Here is a 21,325-nt window from a genome sequence, read left to right as displayed (position 1 = left end):
CATTCCGCTGTCCTTCCTCGTTCACACCTAAGTATTCTGTCTTGCTCCTACTGACTTCCATTCCTCTTCTCTCCAGTGCATACCTCCACCTCTCCAGGCTCTCCTCAATCAGCTCCCTACTCTCACTACAGATCACAATGTCATCCGCGAATATCATAGTCCACGGAGACTCCTGCCTGATCTCATCCATCAACCTGTCCATCACCATTGCAAACAAGAAAGGGTTCAGAGCCAATCCTTGATGTAAACCTCCACCATAAACCCATCTGTCATTCCTACTGCACATCTCACCACTGTCACACTGCCCTCATACATATCCTGCACCACTCTTACATACTTCTCTGCCACTCCTGACTTCCTTATACAATACCACACCTCCTCTCTTGGCACCCTGTTAAACGCTTTCTCTAAATCCACAAAGACACAATGTAACTCCTTATGGCCTTCTCTATACTTCTCCATTAACATTCTCAAAGCCAACATTGCATCTGCAGTGCTCTTTTGTGGCAGGAAACCATACTGCTGCTTGATAATCATCACCTCTCCTCTTAACCCAGCTTCCACTACTCTTTCCCATAACTTCATGCTGTGGCTGATCCAACTTTATACCTCTGTAGGAATAATAAATAATAAGAACAACAATAAATACGAAATCAGAAATCGGGGGGGTCCGGGTAGTGTAGCGGTTTATTCCATTGCCTACCAACATGGGGATTAGCAGTTCGAATCCTCATGTTACCTCCGGCTTGGTCACAGCATCCCTATAGACACAATTGGCCATGTCTGTAGGTGGGAAGCCGGATGTGGGTATGTATCCTGGTCGCTGCACTAGTGCCTCCTCTGGTCGGTCGGGGCACCTGTTTGGGGGGGGGGGGATCTGGGGGGAATAGCATGATCCTCCCACACGCTACATCCTCCCGGCGAACTCCTCACTGTCAGGTGAAAAGAAGCGGCTGGCGACTCCACATGTATTGGAGGAGGCATGTGGTAGTCTGCAGCCCTCCCCAACTCAGCAGAGGGGGTGGAGCAGCGACCAGGATGGCTCGGAAAATAGGATAATTGGCCAAGTACAATTGGGGAGAAAAGGGGGGGGGGGATCCACAAAAAAAAAAAGAAAAGTAAAAAGAAAGAAAGAAAGAAATCAAAAATCTCACAAAACAATAAATCACTGAAGTTACTGTAAGGCGCCTACTGTTCATTATTCTGCCCACCTGGGAGTAAAAACTGTCTTTGAGGCAGCTGCTTCAAGCTCTGATGCTCTGTAAGCGTTATCCTGAGGGAAGGAGTGAGAACAGACCAGACCATGTGCTGGATTGCTGGTGTCCTCCATGATACTTAGGGCCTTCCTTCTGCAACGGGTGGTGTAAATGTCCTGAAGCTGTGGCAGTGCTGTTCCTATGATTTTTGAAGCTATTTTTACTATCCTTCTCAGTTGTTTGTGGTCCTGTTTAGTCCGGTTGCCAAACCACACCAGTGTGCTTCCAGTAAGGATGTTCTCTATGGTAGCCTGATAGGAACTGACCAGGGTTTTTGTGGACACTCTGAATTTTTTAAAACTTCTAAGAAAGTATAGTCTCTGTTGTGCTTTCTTTTTTTTCCCATCCCCAATTGTATTTGGCCAATTACCCCACTTTTCAGTTGCGTCTCCGCCCCCTGTGCCGGTCCGGGGAGGGCTGCAGACTACCACATGACTTCTCCGATACATGTGGAGTCGCAAGCTGCAGTGAGGAATTTCGCCAGGGGGACGTAGCACGTGGGAGGATCATGCTATTCCCCCCAGTTCCACCGCCCCCCCCCCAAACAGGCACCCTGACCGACCAGAGGAGGCGCTAGTGCAGCGACCAGGACACATACCCACATCTGGCTTCCCACCCACAGACATGGCCAATTGTGTCTGTAGGGATGCCCGATCAAGCCGGAGGTAACACGGCGATCCTGAGGATTCAAACCGGCGATCCCTGTGTTGGTAGGCAATGGAACAGACCGCTACACTACCCAGACGCCCCTCTGTTGTGCTTTCTTAATGACAATTGGTATTTAGAGACCAGGAGAGGGAGTCTGTAGTGACCGACACTACAGTCACTCTGCCCTGTGATGGCCTGGCAGCCTGTTCAGGGTGTCTCCCTACATGCCCTGCAATGACTGCTGGGATAGGCTCCAGCATCCCCGCGACCCTGACAGTGGGATAAGTGGTTTGGATAATGGATGGATGAGGAGGGAGTCTGAGATCTGAATGCTTAAAAAAACTGAAGTTTTTCACAATTTCAACAGGGGCACCATTGATGTAAACTGGCATCTGAACCGTTTTGAACTTCCTAAAATCAACAATTATCTCCTTCGTTTTCTCAACATTAAGGGACAGGTTATATTGACACCATATGGATAGGTCCCTCACCTCTTTCCGAATAGGCATCGTCATTATTATAATTTATCGGTCCGATTACTGTAGAATTTCACTATGGTGTTATGATATGTGGCATCACAGTCATGTGTGAACAGACTGTAGAGTAAGGGACCTAAGTGTGGGAACTACGCTATCATGTAAAAGGTTGGCAAGCAACTCAAAAGTATAATTAACAAAATTATTTTTCCAAAAAGCCCATTTATAAAGGCTTTGTACCCTAGCGGCAATCTTTAAAACAGTTGACTAAGATCTTTTTTCAATTATGTAACATAGCTAAAATTCAGTCTTTCCTGTCCATGGCTGATGCAGAGACTCTAATACATCCATTTGTTTCATCCAGACTTGATTGCTGTAATGTTCTGTTTTCAGGTCTGCCACATGCTAGTACTAAGTCTTCAGATGGTTCAGAATGCTGCTGCTAGAATCCTAACTAAAACTAGAAAATTTGACCATATTACACCAATTCTTGCCTCCCTTCATTGGCTTCCTATCCATGTTAGATCAGATTTCAAGGTGCTTCTGCTGACTTATAAAATCCTAAATGGGCTTGCCCCATCACACCTGTCTGAACTCCTTAAACCGTTTATTCCATCTCGATCTCTCCGATCTCAAAATACAAGGCTCCTGTGTGGATACAAAGTTAAAAAGAGGTCAGCTGGTGGCAGGGCCTTTTCCTGTCGGCCCCGTTCTTGTGGAATAACCTGCCTGCTGCCGTCAGACAATCATTCTGTTGAGTTCTTTAAATCCACACTTAAAAACTCATCTTTTTGCCTTAACCTACAATTAGTTGCCTTTAAATTGAGTATTTCACAACCTGTATTGCAAGCCGACGAGATTATAGGGTATATATTATTATTGCAACTGTTCTCTTCTCTCACATCTTTTCTCTCTCTCTGAATGTCTTTTTTTGTCTCTTCTCCTGTATTTATGAATGGTGTGATGCGAGTCTCCCCAGTGTGCATGTGTAGTCTGTCCTTCTGTCAGGTCTACATGGCGATGGTGGTCATGTGGCTCAGGTCTTAGGCTGTTCCGGTGGTATCTGGACAATGCTTGGCATCCTCCTCATCATATTCTTCATATATCTTATAAATCCATTATAATTGTTATCCTCTTTCAATGTTGTATTCTGTAAATTGTGTTTATCCCTCTTCTGTTGCTCTCCCTGAGGTTTCTTCCTGTTTTTTCCTCTGTTAAAGGTTTTTTTCTTAAGGAGTTGTTCCTTATCCGGTGAGAGGGTCTAAGAACAGGATGTTGTATTGCTGATGTGCAGATGTATAAACTGTATGTCCATGCCCATGGATCTGGAGGGCTACTGCTGCCATGAGTGGTACTTGGTTACAACACAACTTCAGGATCTTTCTGAATCAGAGGATGCCAATGCCTCACATACAGTCTGCATCACCAACCACCCAGGGTTGCCTGACTTCCTCAATGCCGGTGTCTTGGGTACCTTCTTCAATTTTCCCAAGATAAACTGGAAAAAACATCCCAGACCAGAAAGGCCTAATGACAATTTGTCTTCAAAGTTTTTGGCTCTCACTACATTTTATTGCATAATGATATATACATATCACCATCTACTGATGATATGTATATAAATGCAAGAATACATCTAATTTCCAAATACAGTGCATCCGGAAAGTATTCACACCCCTTCACTTTCCCCACATTTTGTTATGTTACAGCCTTATTCCAAAATGGATTAAATTCCTTTTTTTCTCATTAATCTACACACAATACCCCATAATGACAAAGCAAAAAAGGTTTTGAAGAAATGTTTGCAAATTTATTAAAAATAAAAAACTGAAATATTGCATGTACATAGTAAGTATTCACACCCTTTGCTATGACACTCAAAATTGAGCTCAGGTTCATCCTGTTTCCACTGATCATCCTTGAGATGTTTCTACATCTTGACTGGAGTCCACTTCTAGTAAATTCAATTGATTGGACATGATTTGGAAAAGCACACACCTGTCTATAGAAGGTCCCACTGTTGACAGTGCATGTCAGAGCAGAAACCAAGCCATGAAGTCAAAGGAATTGTCTGTGGACCTCCGAGACAGGATTGTATCGAGGTACAGATCTGGGGAAGGGTACAAAAAAAATTCTACAGCTTTGAAGGTCCCGAAGAGCACAGTGGTCTCCATCATTCGTAAATGGAATAAGTTTGGATCCACCAGGACTCTTCCTAGAGCTGGCCGCCCAGCCAAACTGAGCAATCGGGGGAGAAGGGCCTTGGTCAGAGAGATGACCAAGAACCCGATGGTCACTCTGACAGAGCTCCAGCGTTCCTCTGTGGAGATGGGAGAACCTTCCAGAAGGACAACCATCTCTGCAGCACTCCACCAATCAGGCCTTTATGGTAGAGTGGCCAGACGGAAGCCTCTGCTCAGTAAAAGGCACATGACAGCCCACTTGGAGTTTGCCAGAAAGCACCTAAAGGACTCTCAGACCATGAGAAACAAGATTCTCTGGTCTGATGAAACCAAGATTGAACTCTTTAGCCGGAATGCCAAACGTCATGTCTGGAGGAAACCAGGCACCTCTCATCACCTTGCTAATACCATCCCTACAGTGAAGCATGGTGGTGGCAGCATCATGCTGTGGGGATATTCTTCAGCGGCAGGAACTGGGAGACTAGTCAGGATCGAGGGAAAGATGAATGGAGCAAAGTACAGAGAGATCCTTGATGAAAACCTACTCCAGAACGCTCAGGACCTCAGACTGGGGCGAAGGTTTACCTTTCAACACGACAACGACCCTAAGCACACAGCCAAGACAACGAAGGAGTGGCTTCGGGACAAGTCTGTGAATGTCCTCGAGTGGCCCAGCCAGAGCCCAGACTTGAACCCCATTGAACATCTCTGGAAAGACCTGAAAATAGCTGTGCAGCGACGCTCCCCATCTAACCTTACAAAGCTCGAGAGGATCTGCAGAGAAGAATGGGAGAAATACCCCAAATATAGGTGTGCCAAGCTTGTAGCTTCATACCCAAGAAGACTTGAGGCTTTAATTGCTGCCAAGGGTGCCTCAACCAAATACTGAGTAAAGGGTGTGAATACTTATGTACATACAATATTTCAGTTTTTTATTTTTAATAAATTTGCAAAAAGTTCTACAAAACCTTTTTTGCTTTGTCATTATGGGGTATTGTGTGTAGATTGATGAGAAAAAAAGGAATTTAATCCATTTTGGTATAAGGCTGTAAAATGTGGGGAAAGTGAAGGGGTGTGAATACTTTCCAGATGCACTGTAGCTGTAGTACAGATCAGTTAACAATAATCTCTGTGTTATGCAGCATATTATATTTTGTGCAATAATAACTGAAAATATTCGTGTTCTCTTTTGGTTCTGTGTCAGGCAATTCAGGCTGGTTGCTTACCAGGTTGTACTTGAGCGGGACCTAAGAGGACTACAGCTTGGAAAAGGCAACAAGATAGTTTTACCATCAAGTGTAGTAAATAACATAAGAAATACATACCCATCACCAATGGGCAGTACACCGGCTTCCAAGAATCTGAAAAAGCACTTAATCTTGTTCAATTTTTGTAAAAACTTCTGATAAAAAAAAAAATCTAACACAGCATATTGAGCACAATTTTTATTTCTGTTCTTTTTATTTTTATTTCTCGAACATCTATTTCTATTTTATTATTTATTATTGTATTTATTATTTCATTATTTATATTTTATTATTAATATTTGTTATCTATTTTATTATTCGAATTTTCTATTTCTAATTCTATTTCTATGACCTTTATCAGGTGTACTGAAATGCGTTATTAGTTATTGAAGATCTCTGACTGTAAGTACTATAGTGTGTTCTGTTCTGCCATTATTAAAGGAATACAAAAGCAAAAAAAAAAAAGCCCAACTTCTCTGATGTGCTCAACACAATGTTAAGCAACAACATACAAATATAAATGTGAAACGTTATTAGAAAGTTATGATTTATTTAAATAATGTTATCTGTTTATTTACACAATGTTGTGCAACTCAGCCTTCGAAACGTGATTTATGTTGTGTCACTGATGAATTTGTCTGTCTTTGGAGTGGAAGCTCCATGGGCTGGCATGTTTGCCGGTGGATGGACAGCCTAGTGTCCCGTCTACATGCATCATCTTTGAAATCTTTAGAAAAGTGGAGCTTTATTTCAGTCTGATCTCACAACAGCTGATATGCGCCAGATGGTTTGTTTGTGTGATCTCATGAATCCAGCTGCCTCGCAAGGTAGTGCAACAGCGCTTTCTGACCCATACAGCTGACCTGTGGGTGGCTTAATACAGTGCATGGCACACTTATGCGTAGGAATATGGAAGTTCCACGATTGAGAAAATGTAGTGCAAAAAAACCAACAAAAAATGGCTGTCTGAAGGCAAGGTAAAGCGGTGAAAAAACTCTAAATATAGCGTACACTCCAAATGATATTTACTTTTTTAGTTGCACCTTTTTTTAGGTGGCTAAAATACATGTTACTGGCCCCTTCCACAGCAGTACATTGCTTGCTAGCCCTGCCTATACTCCTGCCTGCTTCTCCAAACTGCAGGCGTGCTGAACGCAATCTACTGTAGGTGATACACTGACTACAGACAAATACCTCATACAACCAACCTTAAGAAAATCCAAATTATCCCTCTAAACAGTGCAACAGCACCACTTTACCAAATCTACAGTAATTCCTACACCTGCACCATTCTGACACACCAGGAGATTTGTTCAAGTCATCGGCAAGCTGATGTCTCAGAGTCAAGTTTACGATTCAATAACCCTGGCTGCTACATGACAATTGCTCTGCTTGAAAGAGGTGCAAGGTGTTGGCTACAGTCCAGACCAGCAGTCAGCTCTGGTCACTTACCTATAACAACTGGTGTACCAAGCTCTTTGCAGTAGCATGATGGGTGTATACACTGTTTGTGCAGCAAGTGTGGGACATGTGCCCTGCTCTAGCCACTAAGCTACACAGGGAACTGGAACCCTCCAGTATCAGTACTGTACACTACCAATATAGCTACATGGCCCCGCAAGAAACCTTGGCCTCGTAGAGCGAGATAATGACCCCAGGAGCCTCCGAGGTGTCAAACAGGAAAATGTGACACACAATAGGAACCTAATCATGGAGCTGTGAAAAGGAAACCTGCTATCAACGTGATCGGGTAACCAAACGGTAACTACACACCGCCGAACACCGGGCAGGGGCCAGCAAGCGGGAAGGTGGGCTGGGAGGCGCGAGGTCAGCGCTCTGGTTACACAGAAAGAGTGAGTCATTGACAGGAAGTGTCGTGTGCCGTGCGACCATCGCTCCGAAAGCCAGTGCAGAGAGAGTGCGCTGTAAGTGACAGCTACTTGGTTGCATTTTTTAACAGGCAGGCATGAATAATTGAGCCCAGCACCATGCAACGAGAAAGAGATGGGGTGGAGGAGCGAGGGGCTTATTCATCCCTGGAGAGAGAAGTGCGATACCGTTTGGACAAAGACACTTTCTTTTCAGCTGGCCTGACATATAAGCTGGCCGAGAGGCAGGAGGTGACACGGAGAGAGGGAGAGAGGTGTCACTGGAGGTCGGGTGAAAAGAGATGACTTGGTCTTGCCGAGTCCAAATGAGCAGCGAAACTTAAGCCGCGGCTTAATTGCCGGTATGGTTTCAATCCATCTAATTGACAGTAAAACAATGGGCAGAGGTACACAAATGTCAATCATTTTGAGTTTCCACGGAGTGAGTGTGTGAAGAATCGGGGAGGGGTTAGTATTTTCCACTGAACCTTGACACCTTCCATCGGTAAATTAAAATTCCAACCTCATCTTTTAGACCCTTAATTTTCCCAGGACTTGAAATGCACACATGTGGAAGGGAAAGAGGGGCTGTCTCCCGATTCCTCGTTTTTGGTTTTCTTGCATTTCACCATTAAAATGTCACAATCATTCAACGCTAATCTTTACCTCCCAAAGCCCTGCTTTTGATTGATCAGGAAGTAGTGAACAAGATATAGCGGTCTCCACTGGCAACCAGATGGGTTTATGGTCAGAACAATAAAGTCAATGACAGTCCTCACCATCCATCCATTATCCAAGCTGCTTATCCAAATTCAGGTCACGGGGATGCTGGAGCCTATCCCAACAGTCTTTGGGCGGCAGGCGGGGGAGACACCCTGGACAGGCCGCCAGTCCACCACAGGCAATCCTCACCATGTGGCATCTAATTTCAAGCCTTCTCTCATTTGACAATAAGACCGTTGGTTTTTACAAAACGTGAATGGCAAATTTTTATCCATACTTTTGCTTACATGTTGTGCAACATGAAAACACAATACGTGGGACTTCAGCTGATTTCTCCACCATCTCCAGGCTTGTGTAGTAAACACACTTATGTAGGATAACATTACAGAAAAAAATTAAGCACGTAGACCATCTAGTTGCATTACCAGAGACATGACATCATGTTAGGGTGAGCTGAAAATCTCAGATCAGTCGCAAACCATTAATGAAACGCAGTACATTCTTGCTTACTACCACAGGCCTCTCACCTGTTGCCTCTGGCATGATTAATCACTGTTTCCAGCATTCCAGGGTTTGGTAATTGTTCGTGTAGCCCCCCTCCCATTGCTACAAGATGAAAATATCTGGGGGGCAGTAAAGCCCACAACACAAAGCTATGAGGACGTACAGTCAGGTATGGCAGCAGTGGGGGTGGATGAGCAAGTACTTAGTCATGGGGGAGGGGGGGGGGAGCATACCTGGACATGGGCAAAGTCAGTGCTCTTTTAAAATAAGCATTGTAATTTTCACTTTCCGTGCGATGAGACACCCCCCCCCCCACACCTGTGGCTTTCTGAATCAAGGAGTGGCATCACCTCTGGGGGAGGGGGGGGTACAAGAAGCAATACTACCAGATAAACAAGATCAGAAACATGCAACAGTAGCACTATTACCACTGGTACTAATAATGAGTCTAATACTCATACTACTACTGTTTTTTACTTACAATGTACTTTTCAATACCAACACATTTCAATACATTTCAGAAAAACAATCAAAAGTGGGTGACATGAGAGGAAATGAGATGCAAAGCAGTACAGGGGACAAAGACGGATCACTAAAACCACTTTCTGTGAAGATATGTGCAATGTGAATGCACAAAAACACATAGATTTGAAAAACACACAGACAGGCTTAAAACACAAACACAAGTAAAAGCAATGCAAACAAAAAGGAAGTGTGCACAGTCACACACAAACATACTGGCAACCACATCAAGCAGACACACGTCTATGCATGCGAATGCAGCAAAGACAGACAGACTGACAGACAGGCCGACTGTCCGATCAACAGGCAGAGACAGAGGCAGACACACACACACACACACACACACACACACACACACACACACACACACACACACACACACACACACACACACACACACACACACACACACACACACACACAAAAAGCCCATGAGGAGTGCAGGCCAGGAGGAAGTGAGCTCTGTTATTTGGAGTGTGTGTTGTCATTAATTCTGTCTGCATCAAACACAGCATGTTATTTACGCCAAAGACCACAATCTGGCTCCTCATTCCTCTGTGTGCGACAGCCTGTTGTATAGCCCCCCCCCCCCATAGTACCTTCTGTAGCTGGACGAGCTCTTTCAGTCACAGGATTCCTGTGAATTTTCCATGTCAAGACGGTAGCACTTTTATACATACACACTAATCAACTGCATTTGTGTCTTGGGATCAGGTCTAGTTTGGTCATGTCTCAACAACAGCGTGATAAACCTCTGATTTCCTTCTTTGTGGCGAGATAGTCAGTTCTGTGGGGCACCGTCACATCTTCCTACCTAAAACCACAATTGTGTTTTTCCCATGGGCCCCCTTGACTGGATAAGAAGACTTTGTTGAGCTAAGTGTAATAATAGTCATATGGTCGATAAAGCCGTATCTCTTATCTCTTTAAAGCTGAACAACAGCTAATATTGCAATATGACTGTGCATAAGTCTGAATCACTCAAGAGCTGAACAGTATGCCAGTCCAACTGATACAATAAGCAATGTTTTATGCGAGTCTGAACAGTCAAATGTGTAGTCATACTTGTCTAAGGACCTTTTTCACAATCTTTTAGGTTCGAGGTGATGACATTGATTTATTTATTTTTTTTACTTTCCCAGACCAGGGTAATAAAATACTTTTTCTGGTTGAATTTTTGTGTCATTGAGTGGTTTGGTATTGCCAGACCTCCTAGTTTCCACTGCAAAACGTTTTTTTTTTATTCCCTTATCCCCCACCCCAAAAATTCTACAAGGAGATTTCAAATGTGTTTGAGGGGCCTGAGGATCATGTCAACTTACTCACCACATAAAATCCCCTCGGAAACTTTCGTAAGTTCTCTGAAGTGCATCTCTAGATCCAGACACGCTAGATCATCAGGTTGGGGAATTACTGCTGGTCACGGCAACCATGTGCTGAAGAAAAACTTCCCACCATTCGGAAAGCTTCGACTCATTCCCCGTCATTTCAGGTAAACAGCAGGTCTGACGCTCACAACCCACGCTATTTATCTTGTACGGGTTCACCTGGCTTGCCCTGACACACCGTCATGTGATTGTTCTTGTAGAGGATCACAGAGGGGTCTTTCAGTTTGCCGTGTGCCATGACGAAGCCAAACGGTCCCCTCTTTCATCTTCACGCTGTACCGAAAGCAACCCAACGCAGCCACCACAGACTTTGTATGCCAAAAACCCAGATGTCCCGCAGATGCTAAATGTCTCGAGGATGTTTAGTTGTTTTTGTTTATTTTCTGGGATGATCTATGTTGATAATGATGGTCAGCTACACCCGTATTTCCTTGTATGAGGATAATTCTTCTCTAACAAATACGGCAGTTTTCAAACAATAAGCAATATAAAGTTTCTAAAAACATTTAAAAAAGTGTTTCCAATTTTTTTTTTTTTTAATTTCCAAACTTTTGACCAAATCCATTTCCCCATACATTTCCAAATTAACCTGAACTTAGTAGGAATGTGAGACACTTGACTCAAAGCACCATGGTTTTCCCCCGGCTGTCTGGCTCGCAGCGTGTTAATGTTTTCCAGGCGAGGACTGCGCGCTTGTTCACCCTTTCAGGGAAATTTTACCTGAGTCAGGCCAGGGCGTCCGAGAGGCGTTGGGACCCCCAACGCCTGATGCTCACGGAAAAAAGTTTAACCTCGTCAACAATCTAATACCATGTTTCACTGACACAGCAAAAATGTCAATTGAAATAAAACAAACAATGAAATAAATCCATAAATCCTTTTTGGTTATGATTTATATTTAAGGACCCACACTGAAAACATGACAATCCAAGTGTTCCTGCTAATCATTTCCATCAGTTCTACTCAATTCTACCACTTATTCTTTGTGGCAATGAAAGAAATATGTAGATGTGTTTGAATTTTGTTTCTGAAGTGTGTATCCGACAGCTATTTTTGTGTAACTTTAGGCTGCCAATGCACCTGTTCAGAGTGCAATGGCCCATGAGTTTTTACTTCCCAACTATTGAACTCAAGAACCTAATTTCTGAGGTCCACCTGACCAAGAAAACAGACAAAAAAAAAAAAAAAAACTTGGACTAATAACATAAGATAACACACAAGCAAAGAAAGAAAGAACTCAAAATCCAATTAAATAGGGAAATTCTGCAGCTATTCAACCTTATTTCCATGGATCATTCATAGCGGTGACATCTCTATAACATACACAACACTTGCAAATTGGCTGAGATATTTGTTGCTATTTTTTTATCTCTACTGTTGAGTAACTCTCACACAATGCCTGACGGTACATATAGGCAACGTAGAACAGGTCTCTTGGCACGAGAGCGCTGAATTCTCTGTCAGGATGAACTGCACCAGTGCGGTTATAACTTTAGGAGACGAGATAGACCACCAGCACTTAGTGGACGTGTAGACTGCTAGCAGCAATATTTCCCTTTAAAGTTTCTTGCAAAGTTGAAATCTGGCAAATAATCACTCTCTGTCATTTCCGGGCTTTAACGCCATGGTTGACAAGATGGGAAGATCTTCTCAGGGGACGATGAATAATCAAAATGGAAACACTGGATCAGAGAAAACAAAAAAACCACACCATTCATGATGGGAACTGCTTTACACTTAATGGCATTGTGATGTTGTTACATGGTTGAGTCAGATGTATCCGGAATCAACAGATGTCTTTGTGAATGGTAAAAATGGAAAGTTACATTATTACTTAACAATTGATGGCAAGCTGACTGCAAGTCCAGAATAAACCTGTCTTGGTTCCACACGGTAGAGCACGCACGCCAACAATGCCTACACCTGCACATTTTAGGGTATGAGTCAGAAAAATAAAGGAGCCTGCAGATATCGGTTCAGTCAGGAGAACAACTTTTTTTAGTCATTCGGTGTCCCTTCACTATTCTACCAGACAACCAGTGGCGGCTGGCCAGTACAGGGTGCTGGGGCGCCGCCCCATTCAAATATCAAGAGATGAAAATCTACTTAAACATGTTAAATATAATTTAGCTGTATCACACAAATAATTATGAAATAAACGTGTTTTCAGTCTGTGAGCGCCTGTCAGCAGCCATTAAATATTGGTTCCAAATGTTATTTGGTTGATTCTGTCTGAATACATATACTTCCTGGGTGAGGGGTGCGGGCCAAACGATACCTTATGTAAGCCCTGAAAGTTTTGGCGAGCAGGTGGCCTGAGGCTGCTGTCTAATTGGTTTCTTCTGATTTTCCATGGGGCGCACACACTCCCACTTTTATTGGCAGCGAATTGGCGTTGTTTTAATGTTTTTTGATCTAATGTGATTGGGCAATTCTCATGGCTGTCAATCATATTCACACCCACCACCACGCCTCGTCTCGACCGTCAAGCATCCACCGTCTATGAACCCTCATAAAAGCTATAGGCTACATCGTCCTTCTTAATAACACTGTGACTGTGTGGACATTAAGCAACTGTCAGGTGTGCTGCACCAAGGTAAATTGCGCCCCCCCCCCCCAATTTTTTTTTAGCACCAGCCGCCACTGCAGACAGCTCAGTTTTCAGAGTAAAATTAAGTCCCTCTAAACAATTGTTGATCACGAGCCAAAATGTGGTTGATGGAGCAGGAAAGTTAACCAAGTCCAGACAAAGTTAACAGGCTTTTGGCTGGTGGTAGTTTGACTTAATGAGCATGGCCGGCTGACTGAGTGGCAAGTTAACCAAGTCCTCTAGCCCCATCTAGTGGCTATAAAAGGACACCTGGGTCTGTGGTCTTAGGAGGATGAATAGATCATTAACACACTTGATGATATTATAACCCAGATTTGGCCATGACGACTGATTGTCAAGATTGTGGAGAGTCTATACCAGTTCTCGCAAAGACGGCAGGCCACAGAAACAGTCAGCACACGTTCTCTTGCAGGGAGCGGCGGTTGAGGATTCAAATAGCCCCATAGAACCTTCATCCTGTCTGAGCCATCAAGATTATATCAAGCAAGTGTGATGTTTACGACTGATCTCTGGACAAATCTGAGCTCGTTGGCAACTGTGTATACCTCTATGACTGCAGTAAGAGCAAATGTGCTCATCTACGATTGTAATCCGTGTAAATCATTCATTAAATGTGTGATACTTTCAGCTTTTGGCAAGGACTTTAAGTCTTGTAGTGTGTTCTCACATCAATCGTTCACACCATTTTGAAATAATAATAATCATGATAACTTAAAAAAAATACCCTGAAGATAATAATTCAATAACTCGGAAATCCAGAGAATTCAGTAAGAGCTTTTTGTTTAGCCAGCTATGATTTAAAGTGACTAATTTACACCCTTTCACAGAGCCAACCAATTTGTTTTGAATTTGCTAGCTTACAATTATTTCTGAAAAAGTAAGCGAGTAGTTTCAAATGGTGAATATCTCAGTTTACACAGGGGTCTCTGAGTCTCATGAAGCAGCGGCCTGTGTGATTAACCTTGAAAGTCGTGGTTTCTGCCTCCATGCAAGGGTGCGGCACAACACAAACTCACCCATGATTAAAACCAAGAACACAACCATGGATGGTTCATTTTGAGGCAGTGAACAGGTTTCGTTCTCATTTCCAATTTTCAATCTTCACCATTCTGATAAAATGACAGTTATGACTATTCTGCTGTATACTGCGATCATAATCATTATTTGGGAATATTATCAGTGGTGATATGAGGAACAAGTTTTACTGAACTTTTGGTATTTTAAACTTAAATCTTGAACCATCTTAAATATGATGGACATTCAGTATGAAGTGAAACATTTCAATGTTTCTAAAGTGTCAATATTCCTAAATCGTTGATTATGAAAACTAAATCTGTGACAAAAGTATTACACTTGATTATTTGTACAATGACGCTATTTATACAACTGCAGTAATGCAGTTATACAATTACTTGTATGTCTCTTGTTTATGTTAATTATTTGTGTGTGTGTGTGTGTGTGTGTGTATGTGTGTGCGTGCGTGCGTGCGTGCGTGCGTGCGTGCGTGCGTGCGTGCGTGCGTGCGTGCGTGCGTGTGTGTGTGTGTCAGTTTGTGCATCTCTGACCTGGTATATCCTGAAGGGGATGAATCTGAAGCCTCCATCCTCATTGGGATACTCCATCAACTTCCTGTTCATTGCCCAGAACTGATCAAACTTATCTGAAAGACACATACACACACTGTGAATGCAATAATCTTCTGCCTTCATTAAGACAATTTGTAAGCACTAAAACAGGATAAATGTGTGGAGAATTTTTATTGTTTTTTAATTGCAAAATCATATTCACAAACACACACACACACGCACATATATATATATATATATATATATATATATATATATATATATATATATATATATATATATATATATATATATATATATATATATATATATATAAAGAAAATCAGGAAATATGATTTTGCTGTAAATATTGTGCACCTGTTACATCTGAATTTTCACAAGGCTAAAACGCCCATGTTGAGCACAGGCCAACCCACCCTTAAGCACATGTTGGTTTCAAACCCTCCATGCACTCTCACTTTCACATGAACCCACCAACTTTCAGTCCATTTCTATTCCTATCCCCATCACCCCGTCCAAACACTCCCTAGATGCTTTTTTCACTCTATTTCCCTCTCCGCTTCTTCTCTCTCTCAGTTTCTGGTCTTTGTTAAGCTACAAGCGCCTTCTTAACCAGAGGTCTGTTTTTGTTGGGGAGGGGGGCTGATGTTTCTGGCTGGTTGACCAGCCTCAGATAACAAAAAAACAACATAAAAAACAAAATAATAATAATCATCATCATCATAAAAAATAGACTGTTTGCCCCAGATGTCCACCACACCATTTGGACTGAATTCAACACTAATTGAGAGGATTCAATCTGACAATCTTCTGTCTCCATTTCCCCAACAGGTGTTCCGAAAGCTGAAAAACCCCACAATGCTCTCTTCCTCGCTGTTAATGAAAAAATAAATGTTTTTTCCTTTTTGTTCCCCCAGAAAACAAAGTGTGGAACGATGCATCAAATAAAATCCCCCAAACAACCCACCCCCTCCACTCACACGACAGCTAAAACAATCAGATCACAACCACCCACACAACCATTACTACTGCACCCTTTCCCCCCACATCATGGACCTGATGGTACAGGCCACCACAGCAAAGGTTTACGTCACTGGTAGCATCGCCTACACAAAGCTCAACAGCCGGGTTCTGCTGGCCAGACGGACTGGCTCATTGATGAAGGCGCGTGGGAGGTGTGGTTTAAAACGGAAGCCAGGTAGATGTAATGCATTTGTGTGAGTGGGGAGCAGGGGGGGGGATCAAAGGGTGTTAATAAATGTCAGAGATTTGTTAATATGCTTTGTGTGTGTGTGGGGGGGGGCACATGTGTGTAAAAGAACTTCTGTGAATCCATATGTTTGATTAGATCATGCAGCATGAGTTTACTGGCGTATGCATATGTGTGTGTGTGTGTGTGTGTGTGTGTGTGTGTGTGTGTGTGTGTGTGTGTGTGTGTGTGTGTGTGTGTGTGTGTGTGTGTGTGCGTAAAACATATGTGCAAATGTGTGTGAGTCCCTGGGCAAAATGAAAGAAAAGAAATGGAAACGTTGCGATAACGCAAGAGTATAATAACCTGGAGTGCTGTGACACAATGTTTCCCATTTTTTTTCCAAGTGAATTTTCCTGTGAGTTCGCACTGCAGGTCTTAATTCTTAACACTATGATAACACTAACTGTAACTGTGTTATGATTTTTGCTGATATCAGAGTGAACAGATGTCCATCCTGAAATGATTCACATGCTCAAACAGCATCAAATCCCATGGAGACAACACTGATTAATTGTAATATCTACCCACAATTTTAGGTTGAATAGAAGAATCTCCTTAAGTAACTATATAAGACTTTGACCTCTTTTCACTGTCTTCCATCAGTATCAGTTTTCCTCAACTTTTTTTCTTCTTTTATTCCATAGAAAAAACATTCAAAATACAGCACACATATACCAAACCAATAGGGGAATAAAACATTTCACAAACCCATCAAACTCTACAGAATCAAAGTGGACAAGAATCAAAAATTACAACACAGGTAGACAAAACAGAAAATAGTGAGGTAACCTGTAAGCCTTGGCATGGCTTCCAGCCTACAGACAACCCCCCCCCACACACACACACACCAAATCAAAGAAATCAAACAAAAAATACACATATACCACACACAGTATCCTGTTTAACCAAAATCCAACATTACCCTCCCTCCTTCCCCAATCACAGCAAAAGTGCTCCCTTCTACAAATCCACCAACAAACTCGTCTTCTCTAATATAACCATACAACATATTAACATCTCTTTCCATTATACCCCTAAAAATATTCCACACCTCAGCTTTCCTCTTTTTGTAATGGGCCATATTCCTCCTCAGCTTGACAGCAAACCTTGCATGGCTTAAAACATAATTTAATAAATTAACATTACATCCATTCAATTCGCCAGCCACCCCAAACAACCACAATTCTCTCCATTCCATTCTGTCAACAAACCCACCTCTCCAACATCTACTTATCAATTCCTTAATTTTCTACATGTACCCCTCCAGCTCACAACACTCCATACCCCAGCTAGTAACCTACATGGGCCACAGGCGTTTTTTCTAAACTCAGTCAATCATAGTTTCACTAGGGGGAAAACAGTGATTGGTCAGTGTAAGATGAATCCCAACACAAGCCAGCCAATTCAACCAATCTGTGCCTTGGAAAGTGACATAAAATGCCCTTGAATTCCAACTTAACCGTGACTTGCGTTCCATAGCCACATACGCCTCCTAGGACCTAGGATCTAGGACCACATTTGAATGTGGCCCAAATTAAAATTCAACCGATGTATTTTCATGTGTTTTTGTGTGTTCACACTCCACAAAAAAAAAAAAATCCAATCTGCGTCACATTTGAAAAAGTGGCAGTTGGGTGGGATTTGAGATGCAGCCTGAACCTACCCTGTGTGTGAGAAAGTGTGTGAACCTTATGCATTCTGTGTGTGTTCACATTTTTTTGCTGCGCCCTCAATGTATCCATACGTGCCCTGGGATTGTTGTGGACTGTGCAAGCCACTGGAGTACACAGAGGTCACGAACAAGCTTGAGATTATGTGCGATTTGTGACATGCTGTGTTATTCTGCTGGAAGTAGCCACTGAGAAATGAGTAGACTATAACCCTATGGGGATGCACATGGTCAGCAGTAATGTTCAGGTAAAGCCATGGCATTCAAATTGGTATTAAGATGCCTAGTGTGTGTCAGCCCATTGTACCACCACCACCAGCCTGCACCGTCAACACAAGGCAGGGTGAATTGATGCTGTTAACACTAGATTCTGACCCGAACACCGGCATGTGGGAGCAGATATTGAGTTTCATCAGAGCAGGCACATTTTTCTGATCTTCACTCATACAGTTTTAATGATCCCTTGCACACTGTAGCTTCATCTTCCTGTTGTTAGCCGACGGCAGTAGAATGGCAGAAGTGGACCTCTGAACCTTGAGGCGGATGGGCTACAGCAGCAATGTGTTGTGCATTTAGAGATGCCCTTCTGCATAACACTGCTGTAGAGCGGTTATTTGAGCACTTGTGGCCTTCCTGTCAGCTTGATCAAGTCAAGCTATTCTTCTCTGACCTCTCATTTACAAGGTTTTTTCACCCACAGAACTGCAGCTCACTGGATGTTTTTGTTTTCGCATCATTCTTTGTAAACTCTAAAGACAGTAATGCTTGAAAATCCCAGGTGGTCAGCGGTTTTTGAGTGCCGGAACCCCGCGCATCTGGCACCAACAAACATTCCATGGTCAAAAGCACTCAGATCACACATCTTCTCCAAGCCAATGTTGGTCAAACAACTGAACCCCTTGACCATGCCTCTATTCTTTCTATAGCGAATTGCAGCCACATGATTCACTGTTTGCATTAACAAGCATGTGTAACTTGTAAATTGACTATTGAATGCATTTGAACATGTACTGTTGTGTGTGTGTGTGTGTGTGTGTGTGTGTGTGTGTGTGTGTGTGTGTCCTGCATACACCGATCAGCCAAAACATTAAAACCACCCGCCGAATATTGTGTAGGTCCCCCTCATGCCACCAAAACAGCTCTGACCCACCGAGGCATGGACTCAACAAGAGCTCTGAAGGTGTCCTCTGGAGTCTGGCACCATGACGTTAGCAGCTGATTTTTTTTAAGTCCTGTAAATTGCGAGGCAGGGCCTCCATGAATAGGACTTGTTTTTCTAGCACATCCCACATGGATTGGATTGAGATCTGAGGAATTTAGAAGCAAAGCCACATCTTGAATTCTTTGTCATGTTCCTCAAATCATTCCTGAACAGTTTGTGCAGTGTGGCAGGTCGTATTATCCTGCTGAAAGAGGCCACTGCCATCAGGGAATACTGCTGCCATGAAGGAGCGTACTTGGTCTGCAACAATGTATAGGTAGGTGGTATGTGTCAAAGTAACATCTACACGAATGTAAGGACCCAAGGTTTCTCAGCAGAACATTGCCCAGAGCACCACACTGCCTCTGCTGGCTTGCCTTCTTCCCACAGTGCACCCTGGTGCCATCACAACCCCAGGTAAACGATGCACAGGCACCAAGCCTTCCACATGACGTGAAAGAAAACATGATTCATCAGACCAGATCACCTTCTTCCATTGCTCCATGGTCTAGTTCTGACGCTCATGCGCCCATTGTAGGCGCTTTCGGCAGTGGACAGGGGTCATCATGGTCACTCCGACTGGTCTGCGGCTATGCAGCCCCATACACAGCAAGCTGCGATGCAGTGTGTTCTGTACCTGTCTATCATAGCCAGCATTAACTTTTTCAGCAATTTGAGCTACAGTAGCTCTTCTGTGGGATCGGACCAGATGGGCTAGCCTTCGTTCCCCATGTGTATTAATGAGCCTTGGGCACCCATGATCCTGTCGCCGGTACAGTGGTTTTCCTTCCTTGGACAACTTTTGGTAGGTACTGACCACTACCGGGAACACCTCACAAGACCTGTCGTTTTGGAGATGCCCTGACCCATCCGTCTAGCCATCACAATTTGACCCTTGTCAAAGTGGCTCAGATCCTTACGCTTGCCCATTTTTCCTGCTTCCAACACACCAACTTCAAGAACTGATTGTTCACTTGCTGCCTAATATATCCCACCCCTTGACAAGTGCCATTGTAATGAGATAATCAGTGTTATTCACTTACCTGTCAGTGGTTTAATATTTTGTCTGATCGGTGTATGTGTGTTTTTGTGTGCTCCTCATGAGTGTTTGTGCAGTGTGTTTGTGTGCAACTTGCAGTTCAATACCATTCTGCAGCCCCATCCAAAGCTGTTTGTGGTCTTTCTTCTGCATGTCGTTGATCACCTGACTCTTGTGTTTCAGGGCATCTGCCTCTTTGATGCTGGACATGAAGTGGGCCTCGATCACAGAGTTGGACGGGCAATGCAGCAGGTCCCGCTCTGGAAAGCTCTGACACACATATATGCCGGCGCGCGCGCGCACACACACACACACACACAGTATTTTAGCTTTACCATTTTATCCAGTGCCTTACCACTACCAGTGAACTCAAACAAACAGCCACTCCTGGCTGGCCAGTACCTTAAAGTGCACAGTGATACTCCATGGCAGAGCAGTGTTGGAGGCGTGGAAGTCAAACAGCACTCCGATTGGATAATGCCTGGAACCAGGACGTAGTAAACAGGGAATGACAATCAGCACAAATCTCACATGGTTTAAAAATCAGTGTTACAAGTTGAATTTGCTGCCTTATTCTGTTAATTCCCATGGCCAGGGAAGGGAAAAAAACTTTTCCCCATCTACAGGTCTGAGCAGTAAAACACTCCCTGCAAGTCGTACTCTTCTAATGCCAAAGAAGTTTAGAAAAGAAAAAAAAATCAAAATGACAGTTTGGTTATCTGCTTAAGTGGTACAGCGCAACTTAACACTTACCAGACACAGTTGATGGATGCCAGCATTTGAACACTAACTGGAAATCTCTTTCATTGATCCAATTGCATAAACACACACACACACCTTTAATTAATGACCAAACTGACAAGCTAATAAGTGACCACTCTTGTTCTCTCCGCTTTTCCATTCTTCAATTCTTGTGTTTTCTTCAGCGGTTACATTTATGAAAACTTTTTAGAAAGTACACATAAATAGATAACCATTGTATAGATGAGCTCATAACCTTATTCCTGTCCTTATGTGTACAATGGTGATGCAGTATGAACAAACACAGCCCGGTCGTACTCATTCAAAAGCAGAGCACCGCTTTTGATATCAATGACATAAACTGCTACGCCTCATCCACAAGACTTCTCGCGTGGCACCAAACTGTCACCT

At 43.2% G+C, this 21,325-nt stretch overlaps 1 protein-coding gene across 3 annotated transcripts in view; it reads right to left on the bottom strand.

Annotated features, from left to right (window-relative positions):
• atg5 (ATG5 autophagy related 5 homolog (S. cerevisiae)) overlaps positions 1-21,325 on the bottom strand; it is a 44,897-nt gene that overhangs the window by 16,432 nt on the left and 7,140 nt on the right. For 2 of the 3 annotated variants that reach the window (XM_056285928.1, XM_056285930.1), the window contains exons 4-6: positions 20,576-20,654; positions 20,281-20,443; positions 14,992-15,086 (exon numbers count right to left, since the gene is read on the bottom strand). In XM_056285928.1, coding sequence (XP_056141903.1) covers positions 14,992-15,086; positions 20,281-20,443; positions 20,576-20,654 — 337 coding nt within the window. Of the gene's footprint in view, positions 1-12,099; positions 12,498-14,991; positions 15,087-20,280; positions 20,444-20,575; positions 20,655-21,325 lie in introns of those variants that run through there. The other variant, XM_056285929.1, reaches the window with a different exon arrangement.

Source organism: Lampris incognitus, chromosome 9, assembly GCF_029633865.1.
Source record: "Lampris incognitus isolate fLamInc1 chromosome 9, fLamInc1.hap2, whole genome shotgun sequence".
NCBI lineage: Eukaryota > Metazoa > Chordata > Actinopteri > Lampriformes > Lampridae > Lampris > Lampris incognitus.
Note: the sequence above shows the minus strand (reverse complement) of the source record. Positions and strands in the feature narration are given on the sequence as shown.